This window comes from Canis lupus, chromosome 36 (genome assembly GCF_003254725.2).
Source record: "Canis lupus dingo isolate Sandy chromosome 36, ASM325472v2, whole genome shotgun sequence".
In the NCBI taxonomy this organism is placed as follows: Eukaryota; Metazoa; Chordata; class Mammalia; order Carnivora; family Canidae; genus Canis; species Canis lupus.
This window is the reverse complement of record NC_064278.1, coordinates 14,272,668-14,296,985: the sequence shown is the minus strand read 5'-3', so window position 1 is coordinate 14,296,985 and position 24,318 is coordinate 14,272,668. Positions and strand designations below refer to the sequence as shown.

The 24,318-nt window shown below is 43.4% G+C and overlaps 1 protein-coding gene across 1 annotated transcript in view; it reads left to right on the top strand.

Moving 5' to 3' along the window:
• Positions 1-20,477: 20,477 nt before the first annotated feature.
• Positions 20,478-24,318, top strand: part of LRP2 (LDL receptor related protein 2) — a 196,484-nt gene continuing 192,643 nt past the window's right edge. The window contains exon 1 of the mRNA XM_035698279.2: positions 20,478-20,598. Within this exon, the coding sequence (XP_035554172.2) occupies positions 20,520-20,598 (79 nt within the window). The 5' untranslated portion in view covers positions 20,478-20,519. The remainder of the gene's footprint in view (positions 20,599-24,318) is intronic.

The window sequence follows — 24,318 nt, the reverse complement described above, 5'->3', positions numbered from 1 at the left end:
TTCAATGTTTTTGGTCATATACCCAGTAATAGAATTGCTGGGTTGTATTATAGTTTTATGTTTACCATTTTGACAAACACCAAACTATTTTCCATGGTGCCTATGTTGTCTCTCATTCTTTTTTTTTTTTTTTTTTGTCTCTCATTCTTGCCATCAATGCACAAAAATTCTGATTTCTCCTCATTTTTCTTTTCTTTTCTTTTCTTTCCTTCCTTCCTTCCTTCCTTCCTTCCTTCCTTCCTTCCTTCCTTCCTTCCTTCCTTCCTTCCTTCCTTTCTTTCTTTCTTTCTTTCTTTCTTTCTTTCTTTCTTTCTTTCTTTCTTTCTTTCCTTTCTGATTCTCTTTATTTATTCATGAGACACAAAGAGAGAGGCAGAGAGAGAAGCAGGCTCCTCACAGGGAGCCCGATGCAGGACTTTATCCGGGAACTAGAATCACTCCTGGAGCCGAAGGCAGACTCTCAACCACTAGGCCATCCAGACATCCTGAGTCATAGGAGTTCTTTATTCATTCTCGGTACTAGATATTTATCACATATGTGATTTGCAAATACTTTCTCCTGTTCTGTGTTTTGTTTACTCTTTTGAGTGTGTTCTTTGATGTACATAAGTTAAAAAATTTTTTTAATTGAAGGCTAGTTGACCTATGTTATATTAGTTTCAGGAATACAACATAATGATTCAAACAGTTCTATGTTCACCACATAAGCGTAATTACCATCTGTTACCATGCATTATTACAATATTATTGACTAGATTCCCTATTCTGTATTTTTGATCCTCATGACTATTTACTGTTATAAAATAAGTAAGAAATTTCAAAATTTTTGATGAAGTTCAATTTTTTTTCATGTTTTATTTTATTTTATTTTTAATTTATTTTTTATTGGTGTTCAATTTACTAACATACAGAATAACACCCAGTGCCCGTCACCCATTCACTCCCACCCCCCGCCCTCCTCCCCTTCTACCACCCCTAGTTCGTTTCCCAGAGTTAGCAGTCTTTACGTTCTGTCTCCCTTTCTGATATTTCCCACACATTTCTTCTCCCTTCCCTTCTATTCCCTTTCACTATTATTTATATTCCCCAAATGAATGAGAACATATAATGTTTGTCCTTCTCCGACTGACTTACTTCACTCAGCATAATACCCTCCAGTTCCATCCACGTTGAAGCAAATGGTGGGTATTTGTCATTTCTAATAGCTGAGTAATATTCCATTGTATACATAAACCACATCTTCTTTATCCATTCATCTTTCGTTGGACACCGAGGCTCCTTCCACAGTTTGGCTATCGTGGCCATTGCTGCTATAAACATCGGGGTGCAGGTGTCCCGGCGTTTCATTGCATTTTTTTTTTAATGGATTTTTATTTTTATTTTTATTTTTTTTAATTTATTTTTTATTGGTGTTCAATTTACTAACATACAGAATAACACCCAGTGCCCGTCACCCATTCACTCCCACCCCCCGCCCTCCTCCCCTTTCACCACCCCTAGTTCGTTTCCCAGAGTTAGCAGTCTTTACGTTCTGTCTCCCTTTCTGATATTTCCCACACATTTCTTCTCCCTTCCCTTATATTCCCTTTCACTATTATTTATATTCCCCAAATGAATGAGAACATATAATGTTTGTCCTTCTCCGACTGACTTACTTCACTCAGCATAAACCCTTCAGTTCCATCCACGTTGAAGCAAATGGTGGGTATTTGTCATTTCTAATAGCTGAGTAATATTCCATTGTATACATAAACCACATCTTCTTTATCCATTCATCTTTCGTTGGACACCGAGGCTCCTTCCACAGTTTGGCTATCGTGGCCATTGCTGCTATAAACATCGGGGTGCAGGTGTCCCGGCGTTTCATTGCATTTGTATCTTTGGGGTAAATCCCCAACAGTGCAATTGCTGGGTCGTAGGGCAGGTCTATTTTTAACTGTTTGAGGAACCTCCACCAGTTCACATTCCCACCAACAGTGTAAGAGGGTTCCCTTTTCTCCGCATCCTCTCCAACATTTGTTGTTTCCTGCCTTGTTAATTTTCCCCATTCTCACTGGTGTGAGGTGGTATCTCATTGTAGTTTTGATTTGTATTTCCCTGATGGCAGTCATCAAAAACCTCCCAAGACACAAGAGTCCAGGGCCAGATGGCTTCCCAGGGGAATTTTATCAAACGTTTAAAGAAGAAACCATACCTATTCTCCTAAAGCTGTTTGGAAAGATAGAAAGAGATGGAGTACTTCCAAATTCGTTCTATGAGGCCAGCATCACCTTAATTCCAAAACCAGAGAAAGACCCCACCAAAAAGGAGAATTACAGACCAATATCCCTGATGAACATGGATGCAAAAATTCTCAACAAGATACTGGCCAATAGGATCCAACAGTACATTAAAAAAATTATTCACCATGACCAAGTAGGATTTATCCCTGGGACACAAGGCTGGTTCAACACCCGTAAAACAATCAATGTGATTCATCATATCAGCAAGAGAAGAACCAAGAACCATATGATCCTCTCATTGGATGCAGAGAAAGCATTTGACAAAATACAGCATCCATTCCTGATCAAAACTCTTCAGAGTGTAGGGATAGAGGGAACATTCCTCGACATCTTAAAAGCCATCTATGAAAAGCCCACAGCAAATATCATTCTCAATGGGGAAGCACTGGGAGCCTTTCCCCTAAGATCAGGAACAAGACAGGGATGTCCACTCTCACCACTGCTGTTCAACATAGTACTGGAAGTCCTAGCCTCAGCAATCAGACAACAAAAAGACATTAAAGGCATTCAAATTGGCAAAGAAGAAGTCAAACTCTCCCTCTTCGCCGATGACATGATACTCTACATAGAAAACCCAAAAGTCTCCACCCCAAGATTGCTAGAACTCATACAGCAATTCGGTAGCGTGGCAGGATACAAAATCAATGCCCAGAAGTCAGTGGCATTTCTATACACTAACAATGAGACTGAAGAAAGATGAAGTTCAATTTGTCTATTTTTTCTTTTGTTGCTTGTGCTCTTGGTGTCATATTTTATTTTATTATTTTTTACAGATCCAGGTTGTAAAGCACTTTTATTAAGTAGTAGTAGATTTTTTAAAGCAATCTCTATGCCCAGCATGAGGCTTGAACTCATGACCTCAAGATCAAGAGTCACATGCTCTACTGGCTGAGCCAGCCAGACACTTTGGTGTTATATTTTAGAAAGCATTGCTGGGGTGGGTGCCTGAGTGGCTCAGTTGGTTGAGCATCTGACTCTTGATTTTAGCTCAGGTATGATCTCAGAGTCTTGGGATTGAGCCCTGCATTGGGCTTCTTGCTCAGTGGGGAGTCTGCTTATTTCCCTCTCCTTCTGCCCCTCCGTCTTCTCTCTCATTCTAAAATAAATTTTTAAAAAGGTAAAATTATTTTAAAAAAAAGAAAGCATTGCCAATCCAAGTCATTCGCCCTTATGTTTTTTTCCCAAGAGTTTAATAGTTTTATCTTAAGTTTTTGATCCATTTAGAGTCAATTTTTGTTTATGGGGCAAGGTGGGGATCCAGCTTCATTCTTTTGCCTCTAGATTTACTGTGGTCCCAGTACTACTTGTTGAAAAGACTATTTTTTTCCTCATTGAATAGGTTATGGCACCCTTGTCAAAAACCAATTGACCATAGATGTATGGGTTTATTTCTGAACTGTCAGTTCTTTTCCATGTATCTGTATGTCTCCACTTCTGCCAATAATGCATTGTTTTCATTCCTCCAGCTTTGTGTAAGTCTTAAAATTATGAAGTGGGAGTTGTCTAATTTGATTTAAGTTATCTAACTTTTTTCAAGATTGCTTTGGTATTTGAGATCCCTTTGCAATTCCATATGTACGTTTGGGTTGACTTTTCCATTTCTGCAAAAAATGTCAATGAGATTTTGGTATAATTACATGGAATCTGAGGATTATTTTGAGGAGTGTTGCCATTTTAGCAATATTAAGTCCTCCAATCCATGAACACAGGATGTCTTTTCATTTATTCCTGCTTTTAAAATTTGTTTCAGCAGGGGCACCTGGGTGGTTAAGTTGGTTAAGCATATGCTTTTGGCTCACGTCATGATCTCAGGGTCCTGGAATCGAGCCCCATTCAGACTCCTTGCTCAGCAGGAAGTCTGCTTCTACCTCTCCCTCTGTTCCTCTATACCACTCATGCTCTCTCTGTCTCAAATAGATAAATTAAATCTTTAAAACAAATTTTGTTTCAGCAGTGTTTTGAAGTTTTCTTCCTTTTTTTTTTTTATGTAAAGATTTATTTATTGGGGATCCCTGGGTGGCTCAGCGGTTTGGCGCCTGCCTTTGGCCCAGGGCGTGATCCTGGAGTTCCCAGGATCGAGTCCTGCGTTGGGCTCCCAGCATGGAGCCTGCTTCTCCCTCTGCCTGTGTGTCTGCCCCCGCCCCTCTCTCTCATGAATAAATAAATAAATAAATCTTAAAAAAAAGATTGGAGATTTTTATTTATAATAAAAAAAAAAAGCAGGGGGAGTGGCAAGGGTAGAGGGAAAGAGAGAATCTCAAGCAGACTGAGCTCGGAGACTGAGGTGAGGCTCAAACCCATGACCCTGAGATCATGACTTGAACTGAAATCAAGAGTTGGACATTTAACCAACTGAGCCACCCAGGCACCCCTGTAGTTTTCAACATACAAATGTATTTTCCCTCCTGGTTAAGTTTAGTCTTATGTATTTTATTCTTGAGATGCTATTATAAATATCATTTTTTTCTTTTTTTGATTGTTTATTGCTAGTGTATAAAAATACAAGTGATTTTTATGTGTTGATTTTGTAGCCTGTAACTTTGTTGAAATCATTGATTAGCTCTGTGTGTGTGTGTGTGTGTGTGTGTGTGTTTCTTTAGGATTTTCTACATACAAAATGATGTCATCTTTGAAAAGAAATAATTTTACATCTTCTTTTCCAATTTGGATGCTTATTTCTTTTTCTTACCTAATTGTTTTAGTTAGAACTTCCAGTACTATGTTAAATAGAAATGGTGAGGATGGGCATCTTTGTCTTGTTCCTGGTCTTAGGGGAAAAGCTTTCACTTTTTTCACCACTGAGTATATTGGCTGTGGATTTTTCATGTATGATCTTTATCATGTTGAGGAAATTTTCTCCTACTCCTGGTTTATTGAGTACTTTTTTTCTATCATGAAAAGTTGTTGGGGACGCCTGGGTGGCTCAGTGTTGAGCGTCTCTGCCTTCAGCTCAGGGCCTGATCCTGGAATCCCAGGATCGAGTCCCACATCAGGCTCCCTGGATGGAGGGAGCTTCTCCCTCTACCTATGTCTCTGCCTATCTCTCTGTGTGTCTCTCATGAATAAATAAATAAAATCTTAAAAAAAAAAAAAGAAAAGTTGTTGGATTTTGCCACACTTTTTCTGCACCAACTGCAATGATCATGTGGTTTTTAACCTTCATTAATGTGATCTATTACATTAATTGATTATTATATTGTAAGCCACCCTTGCATTCTAAGGATAATTCCCACTTGGTCATGTGTATAATTCTTTTACTATATTGCTGACTTTAGTTTGCTAGTATTTTGTTGAGGATTTCTACATCCATATTTATAATGGATATTGGTCTATAATTTTCCTTTCTTAGAGTATCTTTGTCTGGTTTTGGTATCAGGGTAATTCTAGCCTTATAGAATTAGTTAGGAAATGTTTCCTCTTATTCAACATTTTTGGGAGAGTTTGAAAATGATTGGTGTTAATTTTTCTTTAAATATTTGGTAGAATTCATAAGTGAAGTCATCTGGTTCTGGGCTTTTCTTTGTTGGGAAGTTTTTGATTACTGATTCAATTTCTTTACTTGTTTTAAGTCTATTCAGATTTTCTCTTTCTTCTTGAGTCAGTTTTGATAATTTATGTGCCTTTCAAATTTGTCCATTTTATTCATTGCAATTTGTTTTTTCTAGGTCTAAGGAAATCTCACAAATTCAGCTAGAAACTAAAATGACTATGATATATAAAATCTTTAGAAATCTTCAAATTTTTCAATAATGTTTTAATATCTCTTGAATAGGTAGACAGATAGATAAGTTTTTGTCTAAGTAACAAGCCTACTGTATATTTAGGATATTTTTAGATTGCCCTTTTTCTGAGCTACCAATTTCAAAGGCACTTAATCTTTTAGGGTATGTTAAGTGTCCAGTATATACTTTATCAATGAAAGAATTTTTATGAGGGAATTCATAATTTTGCTCTTCAGAAACATACCAAGTTAGTAACTTGGATGTAACTAATGGAAAGGAGATCCTGGATGGATAAAAATACCTGTCATATAAGGTTGTTGGGAACTATAATGAATCAATTAAAGGGTTTTATTATATTCCTTCTTCCTTATTTCAGCTATATGAATTACTTATCACTCAATATTCAGATTATAGATAATTTTATTCTCTGACCTTTATTTTTCTCTCTCTAAGAAGAGTTGGGTGCCCCTCTTTGTGCTTCTTTTTTTTTTTTTAAGATTTTATTTATTTATTCATGAGAGACAGAGAGAGGCGGCAGAGACATAGGCAGAGGGAGTAGCAAACTCCCTGCGGGGAGCCCCATACAGACTCTATTTGAGGACCTCTGGATCGTGACCTGAGCCAACGGCAGACGCTCACCCACTGAGCCACCCAGGTGTCCCACCCCTTTGTGCTTCTATCGAAGTTGTTTTATTTCCTCTTTTCATAAAGATGACATGTGTTCATTATTGATAATTTAAACAACATAGAAAAGTTAAAAAGGATCATCCCAAATCCCACCATTTGGAGCTAAAGACTAGTACTGCTTCAGTGATCATTCTTTCAGAGTAGAATTCAATCTTGGTCTTGATCTCAGGCATCTTTCTATTCTTTCTACACCCCGTACTCCACAAGCCTATGCAGCTTAACAAAATAGGTTACTCTGCAAACTGATTTCTTAAACATTTTTATGAAAATAAAAATAATGTTTAACATTTAAAATAAGCAAATCCTTTAAATTTCTAATAATGGAAATGATATGCTAATTAGAGTCAATATACAAGTAAGTGGTTTTATGAAATGCAAATAAACTTGTTTTATTAATTTTAATTTGTAAGGTCCTATTTATAATACCCTTTCTCTTTTGTTGTAAGTGAGGCAATTATCTAATTGTTGGTTGAAATAATTATATGAAAAAGAAGGTGGCTCAGTCTGACTCTTGTTTTCATGATGGTCATGATCTCAGGGTCATGAGATTAGGCCCTGCTAACACTTTGCACTCAGCGTGCAGGCTACTTAGGATTCCTCTCCTTCTCCCTCTGCCCCTCCCTCCCTCAAATAAATAAATAAATTAAAAATAAATAAAAAAGGTACAGTAGAGAGAAGCCTTTCCTTGACTGATGAGTGAAGACAGGATCCCGGATGAAAACCAGCCAACTCTGAGGCAGCAGAGGCAAAGGCACTCAGGTATGGAAAATAGCTTTCTCTTTATCTGTCCACTGGAAGGGGATGTGTTGGAAGAAAAGAATTTGTAGTTCTCTCTTCTAAAACCTACATTACAAACCACTTCCAATTTTCCCATTTGAGTAATAGTAAGGATTTTTGTTATAGTCGTGTAAGTAGCAAATCAGTTTTAAACAATAATTCTTGGAGCTATTTAGTCAAAAAGTTTTCTGTTGATTTACCCACAATTACCAAGATCAGTGGAATCAGATGATAGCAGGGTCAATGTCCTTCTGCTACTCACTCACCCTCCCAAGCATTATTAATGGTAGGTTTTAGTTTTATTATTATTATTTTCAAGTTAGGGATATTCAGCTGATTTTGAGGATGGGTAAACAAGGTTCATTGCAATGTATTACTTTCCAACTTGTTTCTCCCATCAGATACCTGCTTCTGTGTCACAGAATTCAAGTGGACTTCAAATATAACCAATCACAGTGTAATTTATAATGGATATGGGGAAAAGTAAATGGCCTTTCATAAGATTTTAAAAACACTGTATATAATTGCTATACTTTTACTATAATTTAAAATTTTTTTCTTAGCCTAATTTTCCTTTCGGTTTGAAGTATTTCCAGACCTAAATATTATTTTAAAGTTATCACCTTTATGATGACAGAATGTACAAATTCTGGAGTATAAGTACATTTTTATTTATATCTTTTATGATACTTCATCCAAATGTTGTCTGACAATATATATTCAAATATAGTGAATTTTTATTTTTGTGACATATTTCTTAGTAAAGTGGTTCCCGTTAAAACAGGAACAAGGTATACTGCAATTATTAAGCAAGACATCTTATGCTTTGAATTGAAAAATTAGAATTTTAGAAAACTGTATCTGCCGTTGGGAACATGAGAGCTTAATTGTGCTCAAACACCTTTTTTTTTTTTTGTGATGAGTTTTGTGGTAATATTAACCAGTGTGATTTAAAACATATCCTATAATGAAATATATCAACATTTTGAAAAGCTACATAACAGTGAACTAATATTTTTCAAATGACTAGGGCATAATGTTACAAAATCCGTTCAAAGTTAAAGACCAATGGGTTTTAATATAATTGAGGATGGAAAGTTCATTGATATGGTTTCAAACTCCTTTTTGTAATTAATTCTTAGGAACAACTTGTTGAGTTTTGGTGTAGTATCAGAAAATAGTCACAGTTATATGAAAAATATATTTAAAAATTTAAAATATGAAATAACTGTTTAGAGGCATTGGAGAATAACAGCACATTGAGTATTTGAGAGACCAAGATCTAAGAAAAAGGGAAACACTTAGGAAAACTGGCAATTTTCTGCTACTTTTTTCCTTACAGCATTTCTAATTTGTAAGCTGCACTGATCTAAAAAGTCTAATATAAAGTGGATGCTAACATATTAAGAGTTTAATCAGAGCTCTTAGTATCATGGTGCTGCTGAGATAAATGCTGGCGACTAAGGAGAAGTGTTCTGGAAAATGATCCACATTTTCAATTGAGATATTTAAAGGGCTACATGCTAGTAGTAGGACTGAAATCCAGTCTTGAGATACCTCATTCTACTTGGATCAAAGATTTACCCCTATTCTAAATGCCTACTTGAAGGAACATAAATTTTCTTTGGGGGAGATAGCATCATCTATAGCTTACACAACTTGTTATACTCACATAAAGTATTCAATTAAAGTTTGCTAGGCATACCAGGAGCTAGGATGAAATGACTGAAAAACATAAAAAAATAAACAATTGACAATTTCAAAAGATATAATACATATATTGGAGATGATGAGATGGACTATTTCATGTAAGAATGGGGGTATTGAAAAAAGATTTGAATGGAAATTCTGGCACTGAAAATATAATGGAAATAAAAAATGTAATAAATGAGTTCAACAGTATATAAAACCCAAAGTTAGTAGGAAGAGGGAAATAGTAAAGAAAAGCAAAGATATCAGTTGAAATTCAAAACAAAAATATAGGGATGACTGGGCGGCTCAGGGGTTGAGCGCTTGCCTTCCGCCCAGGTCGTGATCCTGGAGTTCTGGGATTGAGTCCCACATCGGGCTCCCTGCAAGGAGCCTGCTTCTCCCTCTGCCTGTGTCTCTGCCTGTCTCTCTGTGTCTATCATGAATAAATAAATAAAATCTTTAAAAAAATAAAAATAAAAAAATAAAAACAAAAATGTAATTGATTTAAAAACAAACTCAAAATTGGTTCTTTGAAAAGAGCAACAAAATTGGCAATACAAACAAAGAAGAAAGAGAGAAGTAAGGAAACAATACAGTAATAAAAAGGAAGAGATAATACTACAAATCATGCAGATTCCAAAAAGATAAGAGGATATGATAAACTAATTTATGCCAATGTATTTGAAAATATGGACAAAATGGAAAAATTCCTAGAAAAGCAAAATTGCCTATGCTGACATAGAAAAAATAGAGAAGTCAGTCCCTTGGTGGACCCTGTATATATGGTGGGAGAAATGATTTGTTCTTTCTAGAGTCCACGGGGTACCCTGAAAGTGGGTTTTGCTTTCTTTCTCATAGTGCCTCTGTCAGCACCATCATTTGCTTATGAAATGCTGATTTATTAACATGGAATCTTGAATAGTGATGCCTTCAGAACAAGCAACTCTAAGTGCAGGAGGTTTAACACTGGGTATTTGACCTTGGAATGCTTTAGTTTTATTATGTAAATTGTCCCTGATTTAGGATGATTTGACTTATGATTTTTCAATTTTATGATGGTAGAAAATAGAAATGCATTCAGTAGAAACCATATTTCAGGGCAGCCCCGGTGGCTCAGCGGTTTAGTGCCACCCTCATCCTGGGGTGTGATCCTGGAGACCTGGAATCGAGTCCCACATCAGGCTCCCTGCATGGAGCCTGCTTCTCCCTCTGCCTGTGTCTCTGCCTCTCTCTCTCTCTCTCTCTGTGTCTCTCATTAATAAATAAAATAAAATCTTTAAAAAAAGAAACCATATTTCAAATTTTGATTTTTTCCTGAGGTAGTGGTATGTGAAATGATTCTCTCTTGTGATGCTGGGCAGTGGCAGCTTCAGCTCCCAGTCAGCCGCACAATGCTGAGGGTAAACAGCTGATATACTTACAACCTTTCTGTACCCAAACAACAATTCTGTTTTTCACTTTCAGTACTGTACTCAATAAGTTACATAAGTAATTACTCAATACTTTATTTTAAAATGGATTTTGTGTTAGATGATTTGCCCAACTCTAGGTTAATGTAGGTGTTCTGAGCATGTTTAAGGTAGGCTAGGCTAAGCTATGATGTTCAGTAGGTAAGGTGTATTAAATGCATTTTTGACTTACGATATTTCAACTTCTGATGTGTTTATCAGGAGGTCATAACGTCCTGATAAGTTGAAGAAGATATGTATACCTCATAACTCAGAAGAAGCTACCCTAATAGTACAATAGAATGGCCTATTACATTTTCATTTAAATTACCAGCTCAAGGACAAAACTGTGGGGTTGGGATATTATCTTCTAGGATGTAGTATGTGGCAGATATATGATGCTTTGTCCCCATGGAGTGGAAGGAAGATTCGTGCCTCTCATCATCACCTTAAGAATTTGTTAAATGACAAGAATGCCATTTAGGTTCTGCTGGATTGGAGATGCTGATTCCTAGACAGAATGATTCCACTAGGGGACACAATAAAAGTACCACAGAACGTTAGGGAATGACATCTGCTTGGTCACTTGGTTCCTTACACAGGCTTCATCTTACCTTATACTAGAATCATTATGTTTCAGGTGTCTTGGTCTTTTACTTTTTGCCATGGAGCTTCTCCATTGTGGTAGACACTGATGGGTTCAGCAAGCGCACATGCATACCCCAAGCGAGAGGGATGGTAATGCCCCTGATGATAACTCTTTTTTTTTTTTTTTTGAGAGAGAGAGAAAGGGCAGGAGAAAGAGAGAGAGAGAACATGTGCACATGCATAGGGGGAGAGGGACAGAGGGAGAGGAAGAGAGAATCTCAAGCTAGCTCCATGCCCAGTGCCATCTCAGGACTCTGACATCATGACCTGAGCTGAAATCAAGAGTAAGACACTTAACTGACTGAACCACCCAGGTGCCCCCTTGATGATAACTCTTAACCAACAGAAGATGGGAGCTGAAGGATGAATACTTCCCTTGGTTGATCCAGGTGAATAATTCTAAAACTCATTCTAAATTCTCTTTAGAGGGTCCTGGGAGAACCAAATGCCAATACCACAATGGTGATATTGATATAGCACACCCATATAGTTTTTCCTCCTTCCCTATCTCACTCTATCTGGTGCCTCAGTATTTCTTCCTGGAGCTATTTCTCTAGTAAATTACATGTATTCCAATCTTAATTTCAGGGTTCTGTTTCTGGGGAAAGTACAAGCTTAGATACTCTGGAGCAGACTGTGTTCAAATTCCAGGTCTGTTACTAACTAGCTGTGTGACCTTGGGAAAATCACTTAACTTCTCTAGGCTCACTTTCCATATCTGTAAAATAGGAGTGATTATAGTACTTATTTCAAAGTATTGCTGTGAAAATTAAATAAGTTGAGGGGCACCAGGGTGGCTCAGCTGGTTGGGTGTCAGACTCTTGGTTTTGGCTCTGGTCATGATCTTGGGGTCCTGGGATCAAGCCCCACATTGGGTTCTATGCTCAGCGTGGAGTCTACTTGAGATCCTCTCCCTCTGCTCCTCCCCTACTGGAGAGTACTTGAATGCGTTCTCTCTCTAAGACAAATAAAAACAATCTTAAAAAAATAAGTTGATATTCATTAAGCACTTTGTACTACATCTAGCACATAATAAAGCGCTACAAATATGTTAGTTATTCTTTTGTTGGCAGATAATTTTTCTAGTGGGGTACTCAACCTTTTTTTAGTTTCTAAAAACTTTTCTATATTAGTTTTTTAAGTCATAGATGTAAAAAGTATTTTCCAATTTGTCTTTCAAAATCGTTTGTGTTTTTTGCCTTATAAAATCATTTGATTTTTATATAGACAACTATCAATCCTTAAAAGGTACAAATTTCTGGTTATAAAATAAGTAAGACAGAGTAATGCAATGTACAACATAGGGAATATAGTTAATAATATTGTAACCAGTTTGTATGGTGACAGATGGTAGCTAGATTTATTGTGGCGATCACTTCCTATTGTATGTAAATTTTGAATCATTATAGTCTACACCTGAAACTAACAATATTGTATGTCAACCAACTATCAATTCTTTCCATTCTGGATTTAGGCTTCTGTGCCTTATTTAGGCAGGCTTTCCCATCCCAAGATTATGAAAATAAAATGTAAAAAAAATAATTTCCCCAGGCAATTCGTTAAAAACAAAGTGTATCAGTAGTTGCCTACTAGTTATCTGGAGTTTTACTTAATGTTGGTAAGATTCTCAGCTCAAATCTGGCCCACAATGAGTATTCGGTAAATTTTCTTTTTACTTTTTAAAGATTTATTTATTTATTTTAGAGAGAGGGAGCATGCGCTCAAGTGCATTAGGGAGGGGGCAGAGGGAGAGGAAGAAACTTCAGCAGACTCCCTGCTGAACACAGAGCCAAACTGGGGGCTTGACCCCATGACCCTGAGATCTTAACCTTGAGATCACAACCTGAACTGAAACCAAGAATTGAAGGCTTAACTGACTGTGCCACTCAGGTGCCCCATCAGTAAGATTTAATTATACTTACATTCTCTATAAAACAAAGACTAAAAATATCTTGACTGGTTCTAGGGCTAGGGCAGGGAATAAGCAAGATGAGATGGAGCATCTCGTACTGCCAGAAGGTAAGAAAGTGCTCAAAATAAAGAGCAAAAACACCCACGATAATGCGACTATGTCAAAGGGACATATGAGTCAACTGAAAGAGCTCCCAAAGACCAAAGCTAGATTAACTAGAGCAATAAAATAGTGCAGTATTAGAATTATAACCCAAACTATAAAATATCCATAATTCTATATTGATATAAATAAAATGTTGAATAAATACATAATTAGGGATGAATGGATAAATCTATCCATGCAGAAGAAATTCCCTCACTTTGCCCTTGAGGAGATGGAATTCGCCACTCCTATACTGTGGGCTGTGCATATTGACTTTCTTCTAGAGAGTACAGAATGAAACTGGGGGAAAGGAGTGGAGTGTCTCTCACACACATCTATAAGATTTTATTTATTTATTCATGAGAGACACACAGAGAGGCAGAGACATAGGCAGAGGGAGAAGCAGGCTCCATGCAGGGAGCTTGGTGTGGGACTCGATCCCAGGACCCTGGGATCACAACCTGAGCCAAAGGCAGATGCTCAACCACTGAGCCACTCAGGCGTCCCTAAATAAATCTTTTTTTTTTTTTTAAAAAAAAAACACCCCTCAGATTTCGAAAATTAATTGTACACTCTAAAGACAAGTGTTTGGAGAAGTTAAAACTCTGAAACCCCTGAGGACGCTTCCTGTAGTGTATGAGATCTAAAGAATAAGTTGCATCTTGTAAGGTCTCATTTGAACAAGATTCCAGAAGCCAAATACAGAATTTATGCTGTTTTATTCCATTCATTCATTCACCAAACATGTTTTGAGGACCTGTGATATATCAGGTCCAATGGTTCTAGGTTCTGGGGATTTGGTGGTGAGCAATACAAATCCAGCTCCTTTAACCGGGAGCCTGGCTGAGTTCTGGTGCAGTCCCCATACTTCCATACATTGAAGACTGGATTTACATGTAACGGTGATACTGAGTCCTAACTTTATATAGGCCTTTTCTTCATGCATATACTGCTTCTTATCATGTATCTTTCTACAACCTCCAGCCCTTTCACAATCGCTGAGATAAGAGATGGACTGTGGGACTGATGGAATTGTATTGGGTTTCTGGCTCTCAAGAGTCATTATCCAGGCAGATGTTTGCACTGACCTTTACCTGCAGGAATTGCCTCTAAGAGAGAGGAATTTAAAAGCAGTGAGGCTAACCACTTTGACCCTGCTACCGTATTCCTAGCCTTCCTCATGAGGCATTATAAAGTACCCCTGCACAGGTTCTTAGCTCTGGTGCTTGCAGTACTGGCTTGATCAGAACTTTTATGCCTGCCTTAGGCTTACCTGACTCCCAGGTGACATGCCATCAAGGCTTTAAGACCTAAAATCTTCAGCAAAGTCCTAATTTTATTGAACCTGTTTTTAATCAGTGAGACCTGCTAGATTCCTTGTTTCTTTAAACCTGTGCCAACACTCTACGTATGGCTCTATTTGCAAATCAGAAGGATTCTTCTGTCATATTATATCCGGTGTCTCCATGTTTGTTTTGGATGCCATGGCTGCTGCACTGGTTGTCCCTTTACTTATTTATTTTTTTAAAGATTTATTTGAGAGAGAGAGAGACAGAGAGAGAGACAGAGAGAGCAAGCATGCAGAGGGAGGGGGGGGAAATAGACTCCTTGCTGAATGTGGGGCTCCATTCCAGGATCCTGGAATCAGGGCCTGAGCCAAAGGCGGACACTCAACCAACTGAGCCGCCCAGGTGCCCCTGGGTGTCCCTTTAGTTCTTGCTGTGGCTTTTCTGGCCCTGGCTACTCATAGGCAGATGTATGGCTGAGGACCTGGTCCTGAGGCTGGCAAGTCAAAGGTTGTTTACAAAAAGGTGGGGGGAAGGGTCAGTGTACTTCCCTTTTGACGAGATTGGGCACGTTCAGGGTGGTATGGCCGTAGTGTACTTCCTTTTTGGATTGCAGTTGTTATTACATCAGAAGCATACTGGTAGGTGAGCTACCCTAAGATGTCTTTTTGGCACTTTTTGATGGTTAAACTCTGGCCCTGTCTTGCATGTGGCAGACAGCCACTCAAGTTGCTTAAGCAAAAGGAGGATTATTGTAAGGATATACTAGGTTAGGAGCTAGACCTGGAGTGGAGTCAGGAATGTAGGCAGCTCCATGAACCTCTGCCTATCTCTCTCCTAGGCCTCTTAATCTCACCCTCAAGGCTGGGAAAGCAGATAATGTGTTTGAGGAACCAAGAGGAGGCCAATGTGTCTAGACTGTCATATGAGAGTCAAGAGATTGCCAGCGGCCAGATCATGCAAAGGCTTGTAGATTATGCTAGAAATTTTGAATTTTATTCCAGAATAATGTGAAAACGACCGAAGTGTTATAACCAAGTGATGTATATGATCAGCATGTCTGCAAAATATTATTCTGGTTGCAGATGGAGAAGCTTTGAGGCAGTCACAGGAATACAAGTGTGACGAGAGCTGAGCTGAGAGAAATAGAGAGCTATGAGGACATACAGAAGGGACTCCTGAGTCATTATGAGGGGTTTTGGAAGGCTTTATGGAAGAAGAGATCTTTTAGATGAGATTGGAAAGTTGATTAGGAATTAATCAGATGGAGGGATGGATTGGGAGGGAAAGAATGTTCTAGACACAGGGAATAATAGGAATAAACACAGGGAGATAAGAGAGGAACTGTTGATGTGGAACTTATGATTTCCCAGTTTCTCAAGCTTAACAAAAGTTACTCACTCAAAATTTGCAAGATTAGTGCAGAAAAGTCCCACATAACTTTGGCCCATTTGCTCTCTCTCTCTCTTTACCTAACACACATATGCATATATGCACATTTATTTTTTCCTGAATTGAGAATAAGTTACAAAATCATGTTTCTGCACCCCTTAATACTCTAGGACACATTTCCTGAGAACAAGAACATTCTCTTTCCTAACCAATGTCAGAAAATTTAATGTAACAGTACACTATTATCCTATCTATAGTCCATATTGAAATGCCTCTGCTTTCCCCAATAATGTCCTTCAGAGCTATTTCTCCCCAATGCAAGTCCAACCCAAGGCTGTGTGTTGCATTTAATTGTCGTATCTCTAAAAAGTTCCCCAGCCTTTCTTTGTCTTTTATGGCCATGCCATTTTTGAAGAATACAAGTTGGTTATTTTATAGAATGTCCCTCCATTTGGGTTTGTCTGATGCTTTCTCATGGTTAGGTTACACATTTTTGTCAGTAAGACCATGAGGCATCTGCCATATTTACTGTGTTTCTAGCTTCTGTAATCTTAAAATGCTTTAACATCTGCCCAGTAGGCATATGCTGGACACACCTTGTTCTGGACAACCCGATAATATGACCCATTCACCTTGCCTTGACCTCTCTCCTGCCTTCCTCATTCCCTCCCTGTTCTGAGAGTTGGCCCAAGGGAATGCTTTTCAAATACAAACTGGCCAATCCTAAGCCTGTTTACCCTGTCTGCCTGTTCCTTCCCTGGGAACCATAGACAAGGTGATTGTGTACATTTCCCCCTCTTCTCTGGGAGTGCTCACTCTTGTGTTCCCCTCTGTGGCCCCCCAGTGGTGTGACCTCTATTCTCTCTCTCTCAGGGACTGTAAATATTATAAATTATCTCTCCAATGGCAGTCATCTGCTGATATATTGACCTTACTATACCTAAATAATAATAAAACCTATTAAGATAGCTGTTAGGTTTCCGCATGTCTCTATTTTCTCAAGTAAGAAGTAATTCATGGAGAGATACTTCAAGCTTTTTTGGCTGAGATCTATAAGATAACACAGCACACAGCACACACACCACACACACACACACACACACGAATCAGGAGTTTTGTGAAGTGGTACATATCCTTTCCACATGAAAGTTTCTGTTCTATTTTATTTAATTTAGAAAATAATTCTTGTCTGAACTACTAAATTAATTTCATACACTCTAATCAGTCTGTTTGAAATTACTTTGTTTGAAAGCACTAGTCTAATGCAAATATCACTTTGGATCATCTGATTGCAGAATGGAAAAGAGATGGACAGATGGCTGGGGCAAAACTTAGAACAAAGAACTTTGTAAAGGCTCATGCCATAATTCAGGTGAGAGAGTCTAGGTGGTGACTGGCAGTGAGGTAGAGAGAAATGGGTGGATTTAAGAGAAAAGAAAGTGGATTGAGGAATTGAAGTTACAGAATGTCATGACTGATTGGATGCAGGAGTAAAGAAGAGAGAGCGGGGTCTAGAGTGACAATTCAGGCCTTGGCATCTGGGCTGGATGGTTATACCCCTTTCTGAGATAAGGAACACTGAAGGTTTATGGTTCAGCCCCCGTCCCCCCACCCCCCGTGTTGAGTTTGAGGTATTAAGGACATTGGGGTTGGAGCTGTTCAGTGGGCAGTTGGCTCTGTGGCATTTAAGAAGCAAATTTGGGTTGGATTAATAGTCAACTGAAGCTGAATTTTACTCAAGGAGATTTTACAACTTCATGCCCACAGCAGGAAGCAGAAGTTGGTTCAAGATAGGAATAAACTCTCTGAAAGTATTTTTAGTAGTTTGTTACTGAGATGCATAAGTAAAATAATATACACAAGTCAGAAATGTATCAAGGAGGTCAATTAACATACATCTACCAGGATAAATTACTACTTTTCAGCACTATCCTCTTTGTCTCTGGTTAACTGTAAAGTCTTATACGCATCTACGCAGAGAGAAAGGTGACAAGGAAATTACTCTTTTGCATTATATAGAAACAAGGCTGTCTTAAATCACAACTGTGCTGACTTGGGCTCTCCCAGATGCGGGTGCTTAGATTTAATCCTCCAAATCTAGCAAGCGAGTGTGCTCAGGTATAGATACTGCAGATAAAGAGGCACAAAAGATGCTCCCCCCCCCCGCCGCCCCCAAACTGCATGAGTTTGGGGTTGCATTGAGAAAATGAGACCTTCTGGTGGAAAAGAGCGTGGATGTGTGAATTTGCATCCACTTGGTGGACCGTGCTCGGTCAGTGGCCCCGCATTCCCATCCCCGCCCTCTCTCTGCTCCCCTCCCTCGCGTTCTCGCTCCATTCTCTGCGCCCCCCCCCCACCCGCGTTATTCTGGGATTAACGGCGGGGTCGGCCTCAGACACAGGCGCAGCTGGCTCCTACGGTCAGCCCGAGCCCTGCTGTGCAACCACGTCAGGAATTCCAGCAAGTTGGCAACACTGGAGCACAAAGACAGTAACAATGGGGAAAACCCTTCAGTGCAGAAAGGAATGTTCGGAGCCCTGGCGGCCGCAGTGAAAGGACACACACTCACACACTCACACATGCACTCGCATGCACGCGCGCCCTCCCGCCCCCCACACGCCCACGCGCGCCCTGGGCGCCCCCAGCCCCTGGCGCCCGCCGCAGCTCTCCGTGGCCCGCGGTGCGGGGACGCTCAGGGACTGCAGCGCGGCCCGGGCGGGCGTCGGGGCCGCCTGACCCCGGCGGTCTCGTACCACCGCCCCGGGCGCCCGGAACCGGCATAAATCACCCGCGGAGACCAAGTGCCGCCCGCCGCATCCTCCTCCCCTCCCGGACCCCCGCGCCCCCCGGGCCCCCAGTCCTGCGTCCTCCTCGGCGCGGAGCCAAGTATCGTTCCGGTGACTCGGGGCGGAGCAGGGACCTCTGGGTTGCCCAGTCCCGGCATCTCGGAGAGAGAGCGCGAGCGGCTGCCGCAGCCCTGCTCTCCCTCGGTCCGGGTTTCCTCTCTCCGCGTCTGTTTGTCCCCCTTTTTGTCTTTCTAAAGTAACACCTCGGTTCCCCCTCCGTCTTCCCTGCAAAGTGCAGCAGTCGCCGGAGCCCAAGGAGGTGCGCGGTCCGTGCTGCCAGGGGCCAGCAGAGCCCAGACGCCGGGGCTCCGGGGACGGGGGTGGCTGACGCCGGCAGGCTCTCGGCCCCGGAGAGGCGAGGCGGCGGCGCCCTGCCCGGGTCTCTAAGTCAGCGCGGGGCCCCGGGTGGAGGGACCGGGCTCCTGGGGCCCCGCCGCCGGGCTAATGCAGAGCCCAGCACTGGGGGGTGGGGCGCGCCCCGGCCCCTTCCCACAGACAGGGATCCCCGGGCCAGGGAGTCAGTGGCCTCCCCCTTTTCCCCTGTCGGCCCTGGTGTCACGCCCCGCGCGAGGACGAGGCTCCGACGGTGAGGTTCGCTCCGAGGGCTCTTGGGGGCCGGAGCCCCCGGGCTGTGTCCAACGCTGCCTTCTAGGAAGGAGCGGCAGGGCTTTCTCAACGCCCTCGTATAAAGAGGCGCCAGTACGATCGCAAGACGTTCCTTCTTTGCAATTTTGCTCCAAATGCCAGAGATTTGTAAGAAACGCGATCTGGCGGCGACACGTGTGTCTCTTCTGCTTAAGACAACGAAACAAGGATCCCACCCTCCCCCCAACGTCGATTTACGCCTCTCTGTAAAAAACAGTGAACACCCCATCTCGGGGTCTCCACTCTATGGGGGGGGGACCGGGGTGTCCACGAAGCCTAGGGATTTCAGGCTAGAGAATGGTCACAAGTCCCCCCCCGCCCCGCAGGCTCTTAGTCCCTCTAATTCCGCCCCCCCCCTTCCTCCTCTTATTTTTCTTCCTTTTACGGGCTGCCTCGCGGACCCCTTCGCGGGGAGGCTGGGGCGCCGCTTGGCCGTGCAAGTGTCGGGCGAGCGCTCGCCCGTGAGCGTGAGACTGCGAGGGGTGTGCAGACGCTGCGAGCGCAACTGAAGTGTGCGTGCACGTGTCGGTGTTTGTGTGAGTGTGGGATGCGCGCACGCGCGCGCGTGTGTGTGCGGCCTCGGAATGTGCGTGCCGGCACGCCAGCGGGCGTGCGAGAGGGACTGGCAGGTGGCGTGACCGTGAGGGGAGTGCGCGACTGTGTGTGTGACGCTGTGTGAGGACGTGTGCGAGTGTGAGCGCACGTGTGTTCGAGTCCCTCGCGCTGCCGGCGCCGCGAAGCGCAGGGGGCGGGCCGGGCGGCAGGGGGCCTGCCCCGCCGGATTCCCGCATGCTAGTTCCGGGGCGGCCGGGTCTCCGGGGCTTTCTGCGCGGTCCGGAGGGTGGGGACTGGCGCGGGTAGAAAACGGGATGCCCCGGGCGCCGGGCCCGGCTTTCCGCCGCTAGGAGCCGGCCGAGGCGCAGGCCTCCGGGAGCGCTCGCGGGCAGAGGCGCGGCGGCTGCGGCTGCGGCTGCGGCGGGCTCCGCGCGCCCACCTCCCGGGGAAGGAACGGCGAGGCCGGGCCCGGACGGCGCGGGGATGGAGCGCGGGGCGCGGGCCGTGGCGTGCACGCTGCTGCTGGCCCTAGCCGCCTGCCTGGCGCCGGCCGGTGGCCAAGGTAAGCGCCTGCCCGCCCGAGTTCCGCGCACAGCCCGGCACCACCCCGGCGGCGGCGGCGGCGGCCCGGGTCCGCGAGCGCACTTGCGGGGACCGCGGCCGGGCGGGGGCGGGGGCGGGGGCCGGGGCCGGGGCAGGGCGGCGGCCCCCGGGCGGCTCCCGCCGGGGCGCTCAGGTTGCTCCGCCCGGGGCCAGCGGGAGCAGCCCTCCTCCGCCCGCCCGCCCGCCCGGCATCCGAGCGGCCGCAAACCTGAGAAAGTAGCCCGGCCGGTTTCGGTGACAGCGCACCCCGCGGGGACCCCGTCTTTGTTCCGGCGGGACTTTGCCCCCGACCGTGTCGGGAGCCCCTGTGCAGCTGGAGCCCGGGGGCTGGGGTCCCCCCGGCCGGCGCGCAGTGGGCTGGGCGAGCGCGGAGGCTCCCGGCGGGGGGCGCGGGGCGGGGGGTCCCGACCCCCGCGGCGCTGCCCGGCGCGCCCCCCGCCACCTGCCGCGCTCCCCCGCGGGAGCAGCCCCCCTCCCCGGCGAGGCGAGGCGAGGCGAGGCGAGGTCCCGCGGCCACCCTCCGGGGAGCGCGTCTCCTTACAGATGCTTTACGAGCCCAGATGAGGCCGGGAGGCGGGATTGGCGCCGAGAGCCGCACCGCCGCTGGGGCGTTTTCTGGAGGGGTTTCCCTTTTCAGCCGGGGGTGGGGGGGCCGGGGGTGGGGGGGCTTTTGTGTTGCTGAATGAGGCCGCGTCTGCGCGCCCGGAGTTTTCAGGGCTCGAATGGAGGAAGTTTCTGGTAGGAAGCCCTTGAGAAAGCCTCTCAAGTTGTCAGAGGTTTACGAGTCTACAGGAACGGGCCGAGCAAAGAAAGGGAGGAAGACGTGGAGGGGGTAAAAGGGAGTAAAGGGGGAGAGAGAAGAGGAGTAGGAGCGAGCCGGGAGAGGGGACGGGAGCGGCAGGGCGCGCGCTCCTGGGGGGCGGGGGCGGGGGCGGCGGCGGCCCGGGATGAATGGGAAGCGCGCGGAGGCGGCGGGGGCGGCGAGCTGGCTGCGGGCTTCGCGTTGCTAGGTAGCGGCCCCGAGCTGCGTGTGACCGACCACCAGACAGACAGAGCGGACGCCGCTGCCTGCGCGGGGGCTAATCTGTCTGTGCGGATGGGAGCGCTCTCCCCCCACCCCGTCCCCCCTCCTGCTCCTTCCTTCCCGTCCGACAACTTAATTGCCCTACAATGAAAATGAAACCCCTATTGTGGTAGGATTAGCCCAAGCAATAAATTGATTTCCCTGGATCACATATTGGGGTTGATGGGTGGGGACTGTAGAACCCGCCCCCCCCACCCCCCCATCTACGGCGGAGAGAGGGGAAAGCCTGTGGATGGGCCGTGGCTTGTATTCAGATGGTTAATCTGCTTTCTTTCCTCAATTCTTAGCGTAAGCTCCTTAGAGGGAATCAACTAAGTAATTATACAGCAACTCCTAGCAGTACCCATTTCAGACTTCCTGGGAAGAAGTTTGGAAACGCCAACAAACCCCACTGGTCTTGTAAAAAAAAAAAAAAAAAAGATCTTTGGAAAGGGAGGGGAGGCAGGGGGAGACCGTTAATAATTCTTGCTTTGAACACCTTTTTTTTCTCAGTGTTGGTAACACAGAGAGAGGATTTATTATTACTGCGGAGGCTTTGCCGCCGCGCTTCGGGTGATCTACATCCTACGTCCTAAATATAGCCATAGGATTTACTATATGTTCCTGTCAGTGCCTGGCAAGGGGAAATCTTGTCCGCATTCATCTGGGATACATCTGGATTGTCCCCATAGAATGAAAACTGACATTTTCTCCCCTGGATTGGTGGTTTAGTCACCAAATAAACTGCACTCACTCTTCCGTCTTCTATAATAATATGTGATAATAATATGTGCGGTAAGAGGTGCTTATCAGACACTTCTGTTTGCGGCAGGTGCTGTTTTAAGTGCTTTATACTTACTAGTCTTTATAATACCACTTTGATGGTAAGTGTTCTTACTCTCCGCATTTTACTGATGGGAAGTAATGTGCCCTGGGTCATACTGCTAGAAAATGGCAAAGCTGGGAGGCTAATCCAAGGGATTCTGAGTCCAGAGGCTATAATTTAACCGCCCTGGTAGGTGACTCGCTCCTCTATCTGCCCGTCTTTTTTCTTTTGTACTAAAAATGTCACGCTCCCTGGGTTACTACCCATGCATGAGGTTACTAAAGAAGCTGAGTGGCATTTTACAATCTTTGCCACAAAAGGTAAAAATCTACCTGCTGGGCCATAACTCTGGATATTTTTTTTTTTTTTTTCAGAAATTCTTTTCAGGTTTCTGTCACCTGACCCCAAGTATCTATCACCTGACCCCAAGTATCCTCACTCTCAGTCTTCCTACTTGTCCCCTGGATAGCCTCAGCCTGGAAGGTTAAGGAGATTTCTAGATTCTTGTTGTATTGACTTATCCTGTTGTAAAGTGTGAGGACACTGTCCTTATTTTAGCATACGTTTTAGGTAAGATCTTCCTGCAGAGTTTGCATCATTAGAAATTGGAACAGAGCTCTGGGTATTTTATGGTTAGTCTTAAAAAAATTATAGCATATCCATAGCTAAAATTATTTGTATTTTCTTCATATTTTGTATAATGCTTTTAAGAAAAATTGGGAGAGCCTGAACTCTGGAGTCAAGCGGTCAGGGTTCCAGCAATGACTTTACCACTTTCCAGCTGTGTCACCCTGGGGAAGTCACTAAACTTTCATGGCTCAGATTGGTTATCTGCAAAATTGATGTGATAACCGGAGAATTTGTTCCATGGCATTTTATTAAAACATAGAGATAAAAGTGCTTAACATGTAAGGCCTCTAGACAGTGATCATAAATGGCAGCAACTATTACATTGACCGACACTGAAGGTAACACTGTTTTTTTTTTTTTTTTTTGCTTACTATTCATATTTCTAATTTCTAAGTGCACATAAAGAAGTCTTGGGCATTTTTCACTAACATTTCTTTGAGGAATTCCCAGATCCCAGAATATGACTGGAAGTTTTTTTGAGAGAATGGTATCGATTTAAACAAAGTTCTAGTCTGTCCTCCAATAGAAGCTTGGTTATGCCTTTCGTAGTGTCAGCTTTATGACAATTACATCTTCAGGTAAAGTTTATATATTTAAAAGGATGATGGGGGGCAGCCTGGGTGGCTCAGTGGTTTAGCGCCGCCTTCAGCCCAGGGCGTGATCCTGGAAACCCAGGATTGAGTCCCATGTCGGGCTCCCTGCATGGAGCCTGCTTCTCCCTCTGCCTGTGTCTCTGCCTCTCTCTCTCTCTCTCTCTCTCTCTCTGTTTCTCATGAATAAATAAATAAAATCTTAAAAAAAAAAAAAAGGATGATGGGGCCAGTAACAAGCATGCAACATTTTGGTCCTATTACACTCTGATACTGCCCCTGCTGGTCTTATTTCACAGCAGTTGGCTTCTTTTTCTCTGCTTGAAGTTCTTCCTAGCCAGTTTTTTGTAGGGCTTTTGCTCAAACTCCTTTCAATCTTGTGCCTATTCTGTTTTAATGGAAACTTAGGCTCTTACAGATGGAGGCAATCTTAGCTATCAGCTGGTCTACTTGCATTATTTTATAGATAAGCAACTAAACCCTGGAGGAGAGGAGAGGGGATTGAAAGGAGTGAAAGGGGGGAGGTGAAGCCCTTTTCCTAAGGTCATGTGGCCAGAGGTTAGAGCTAAG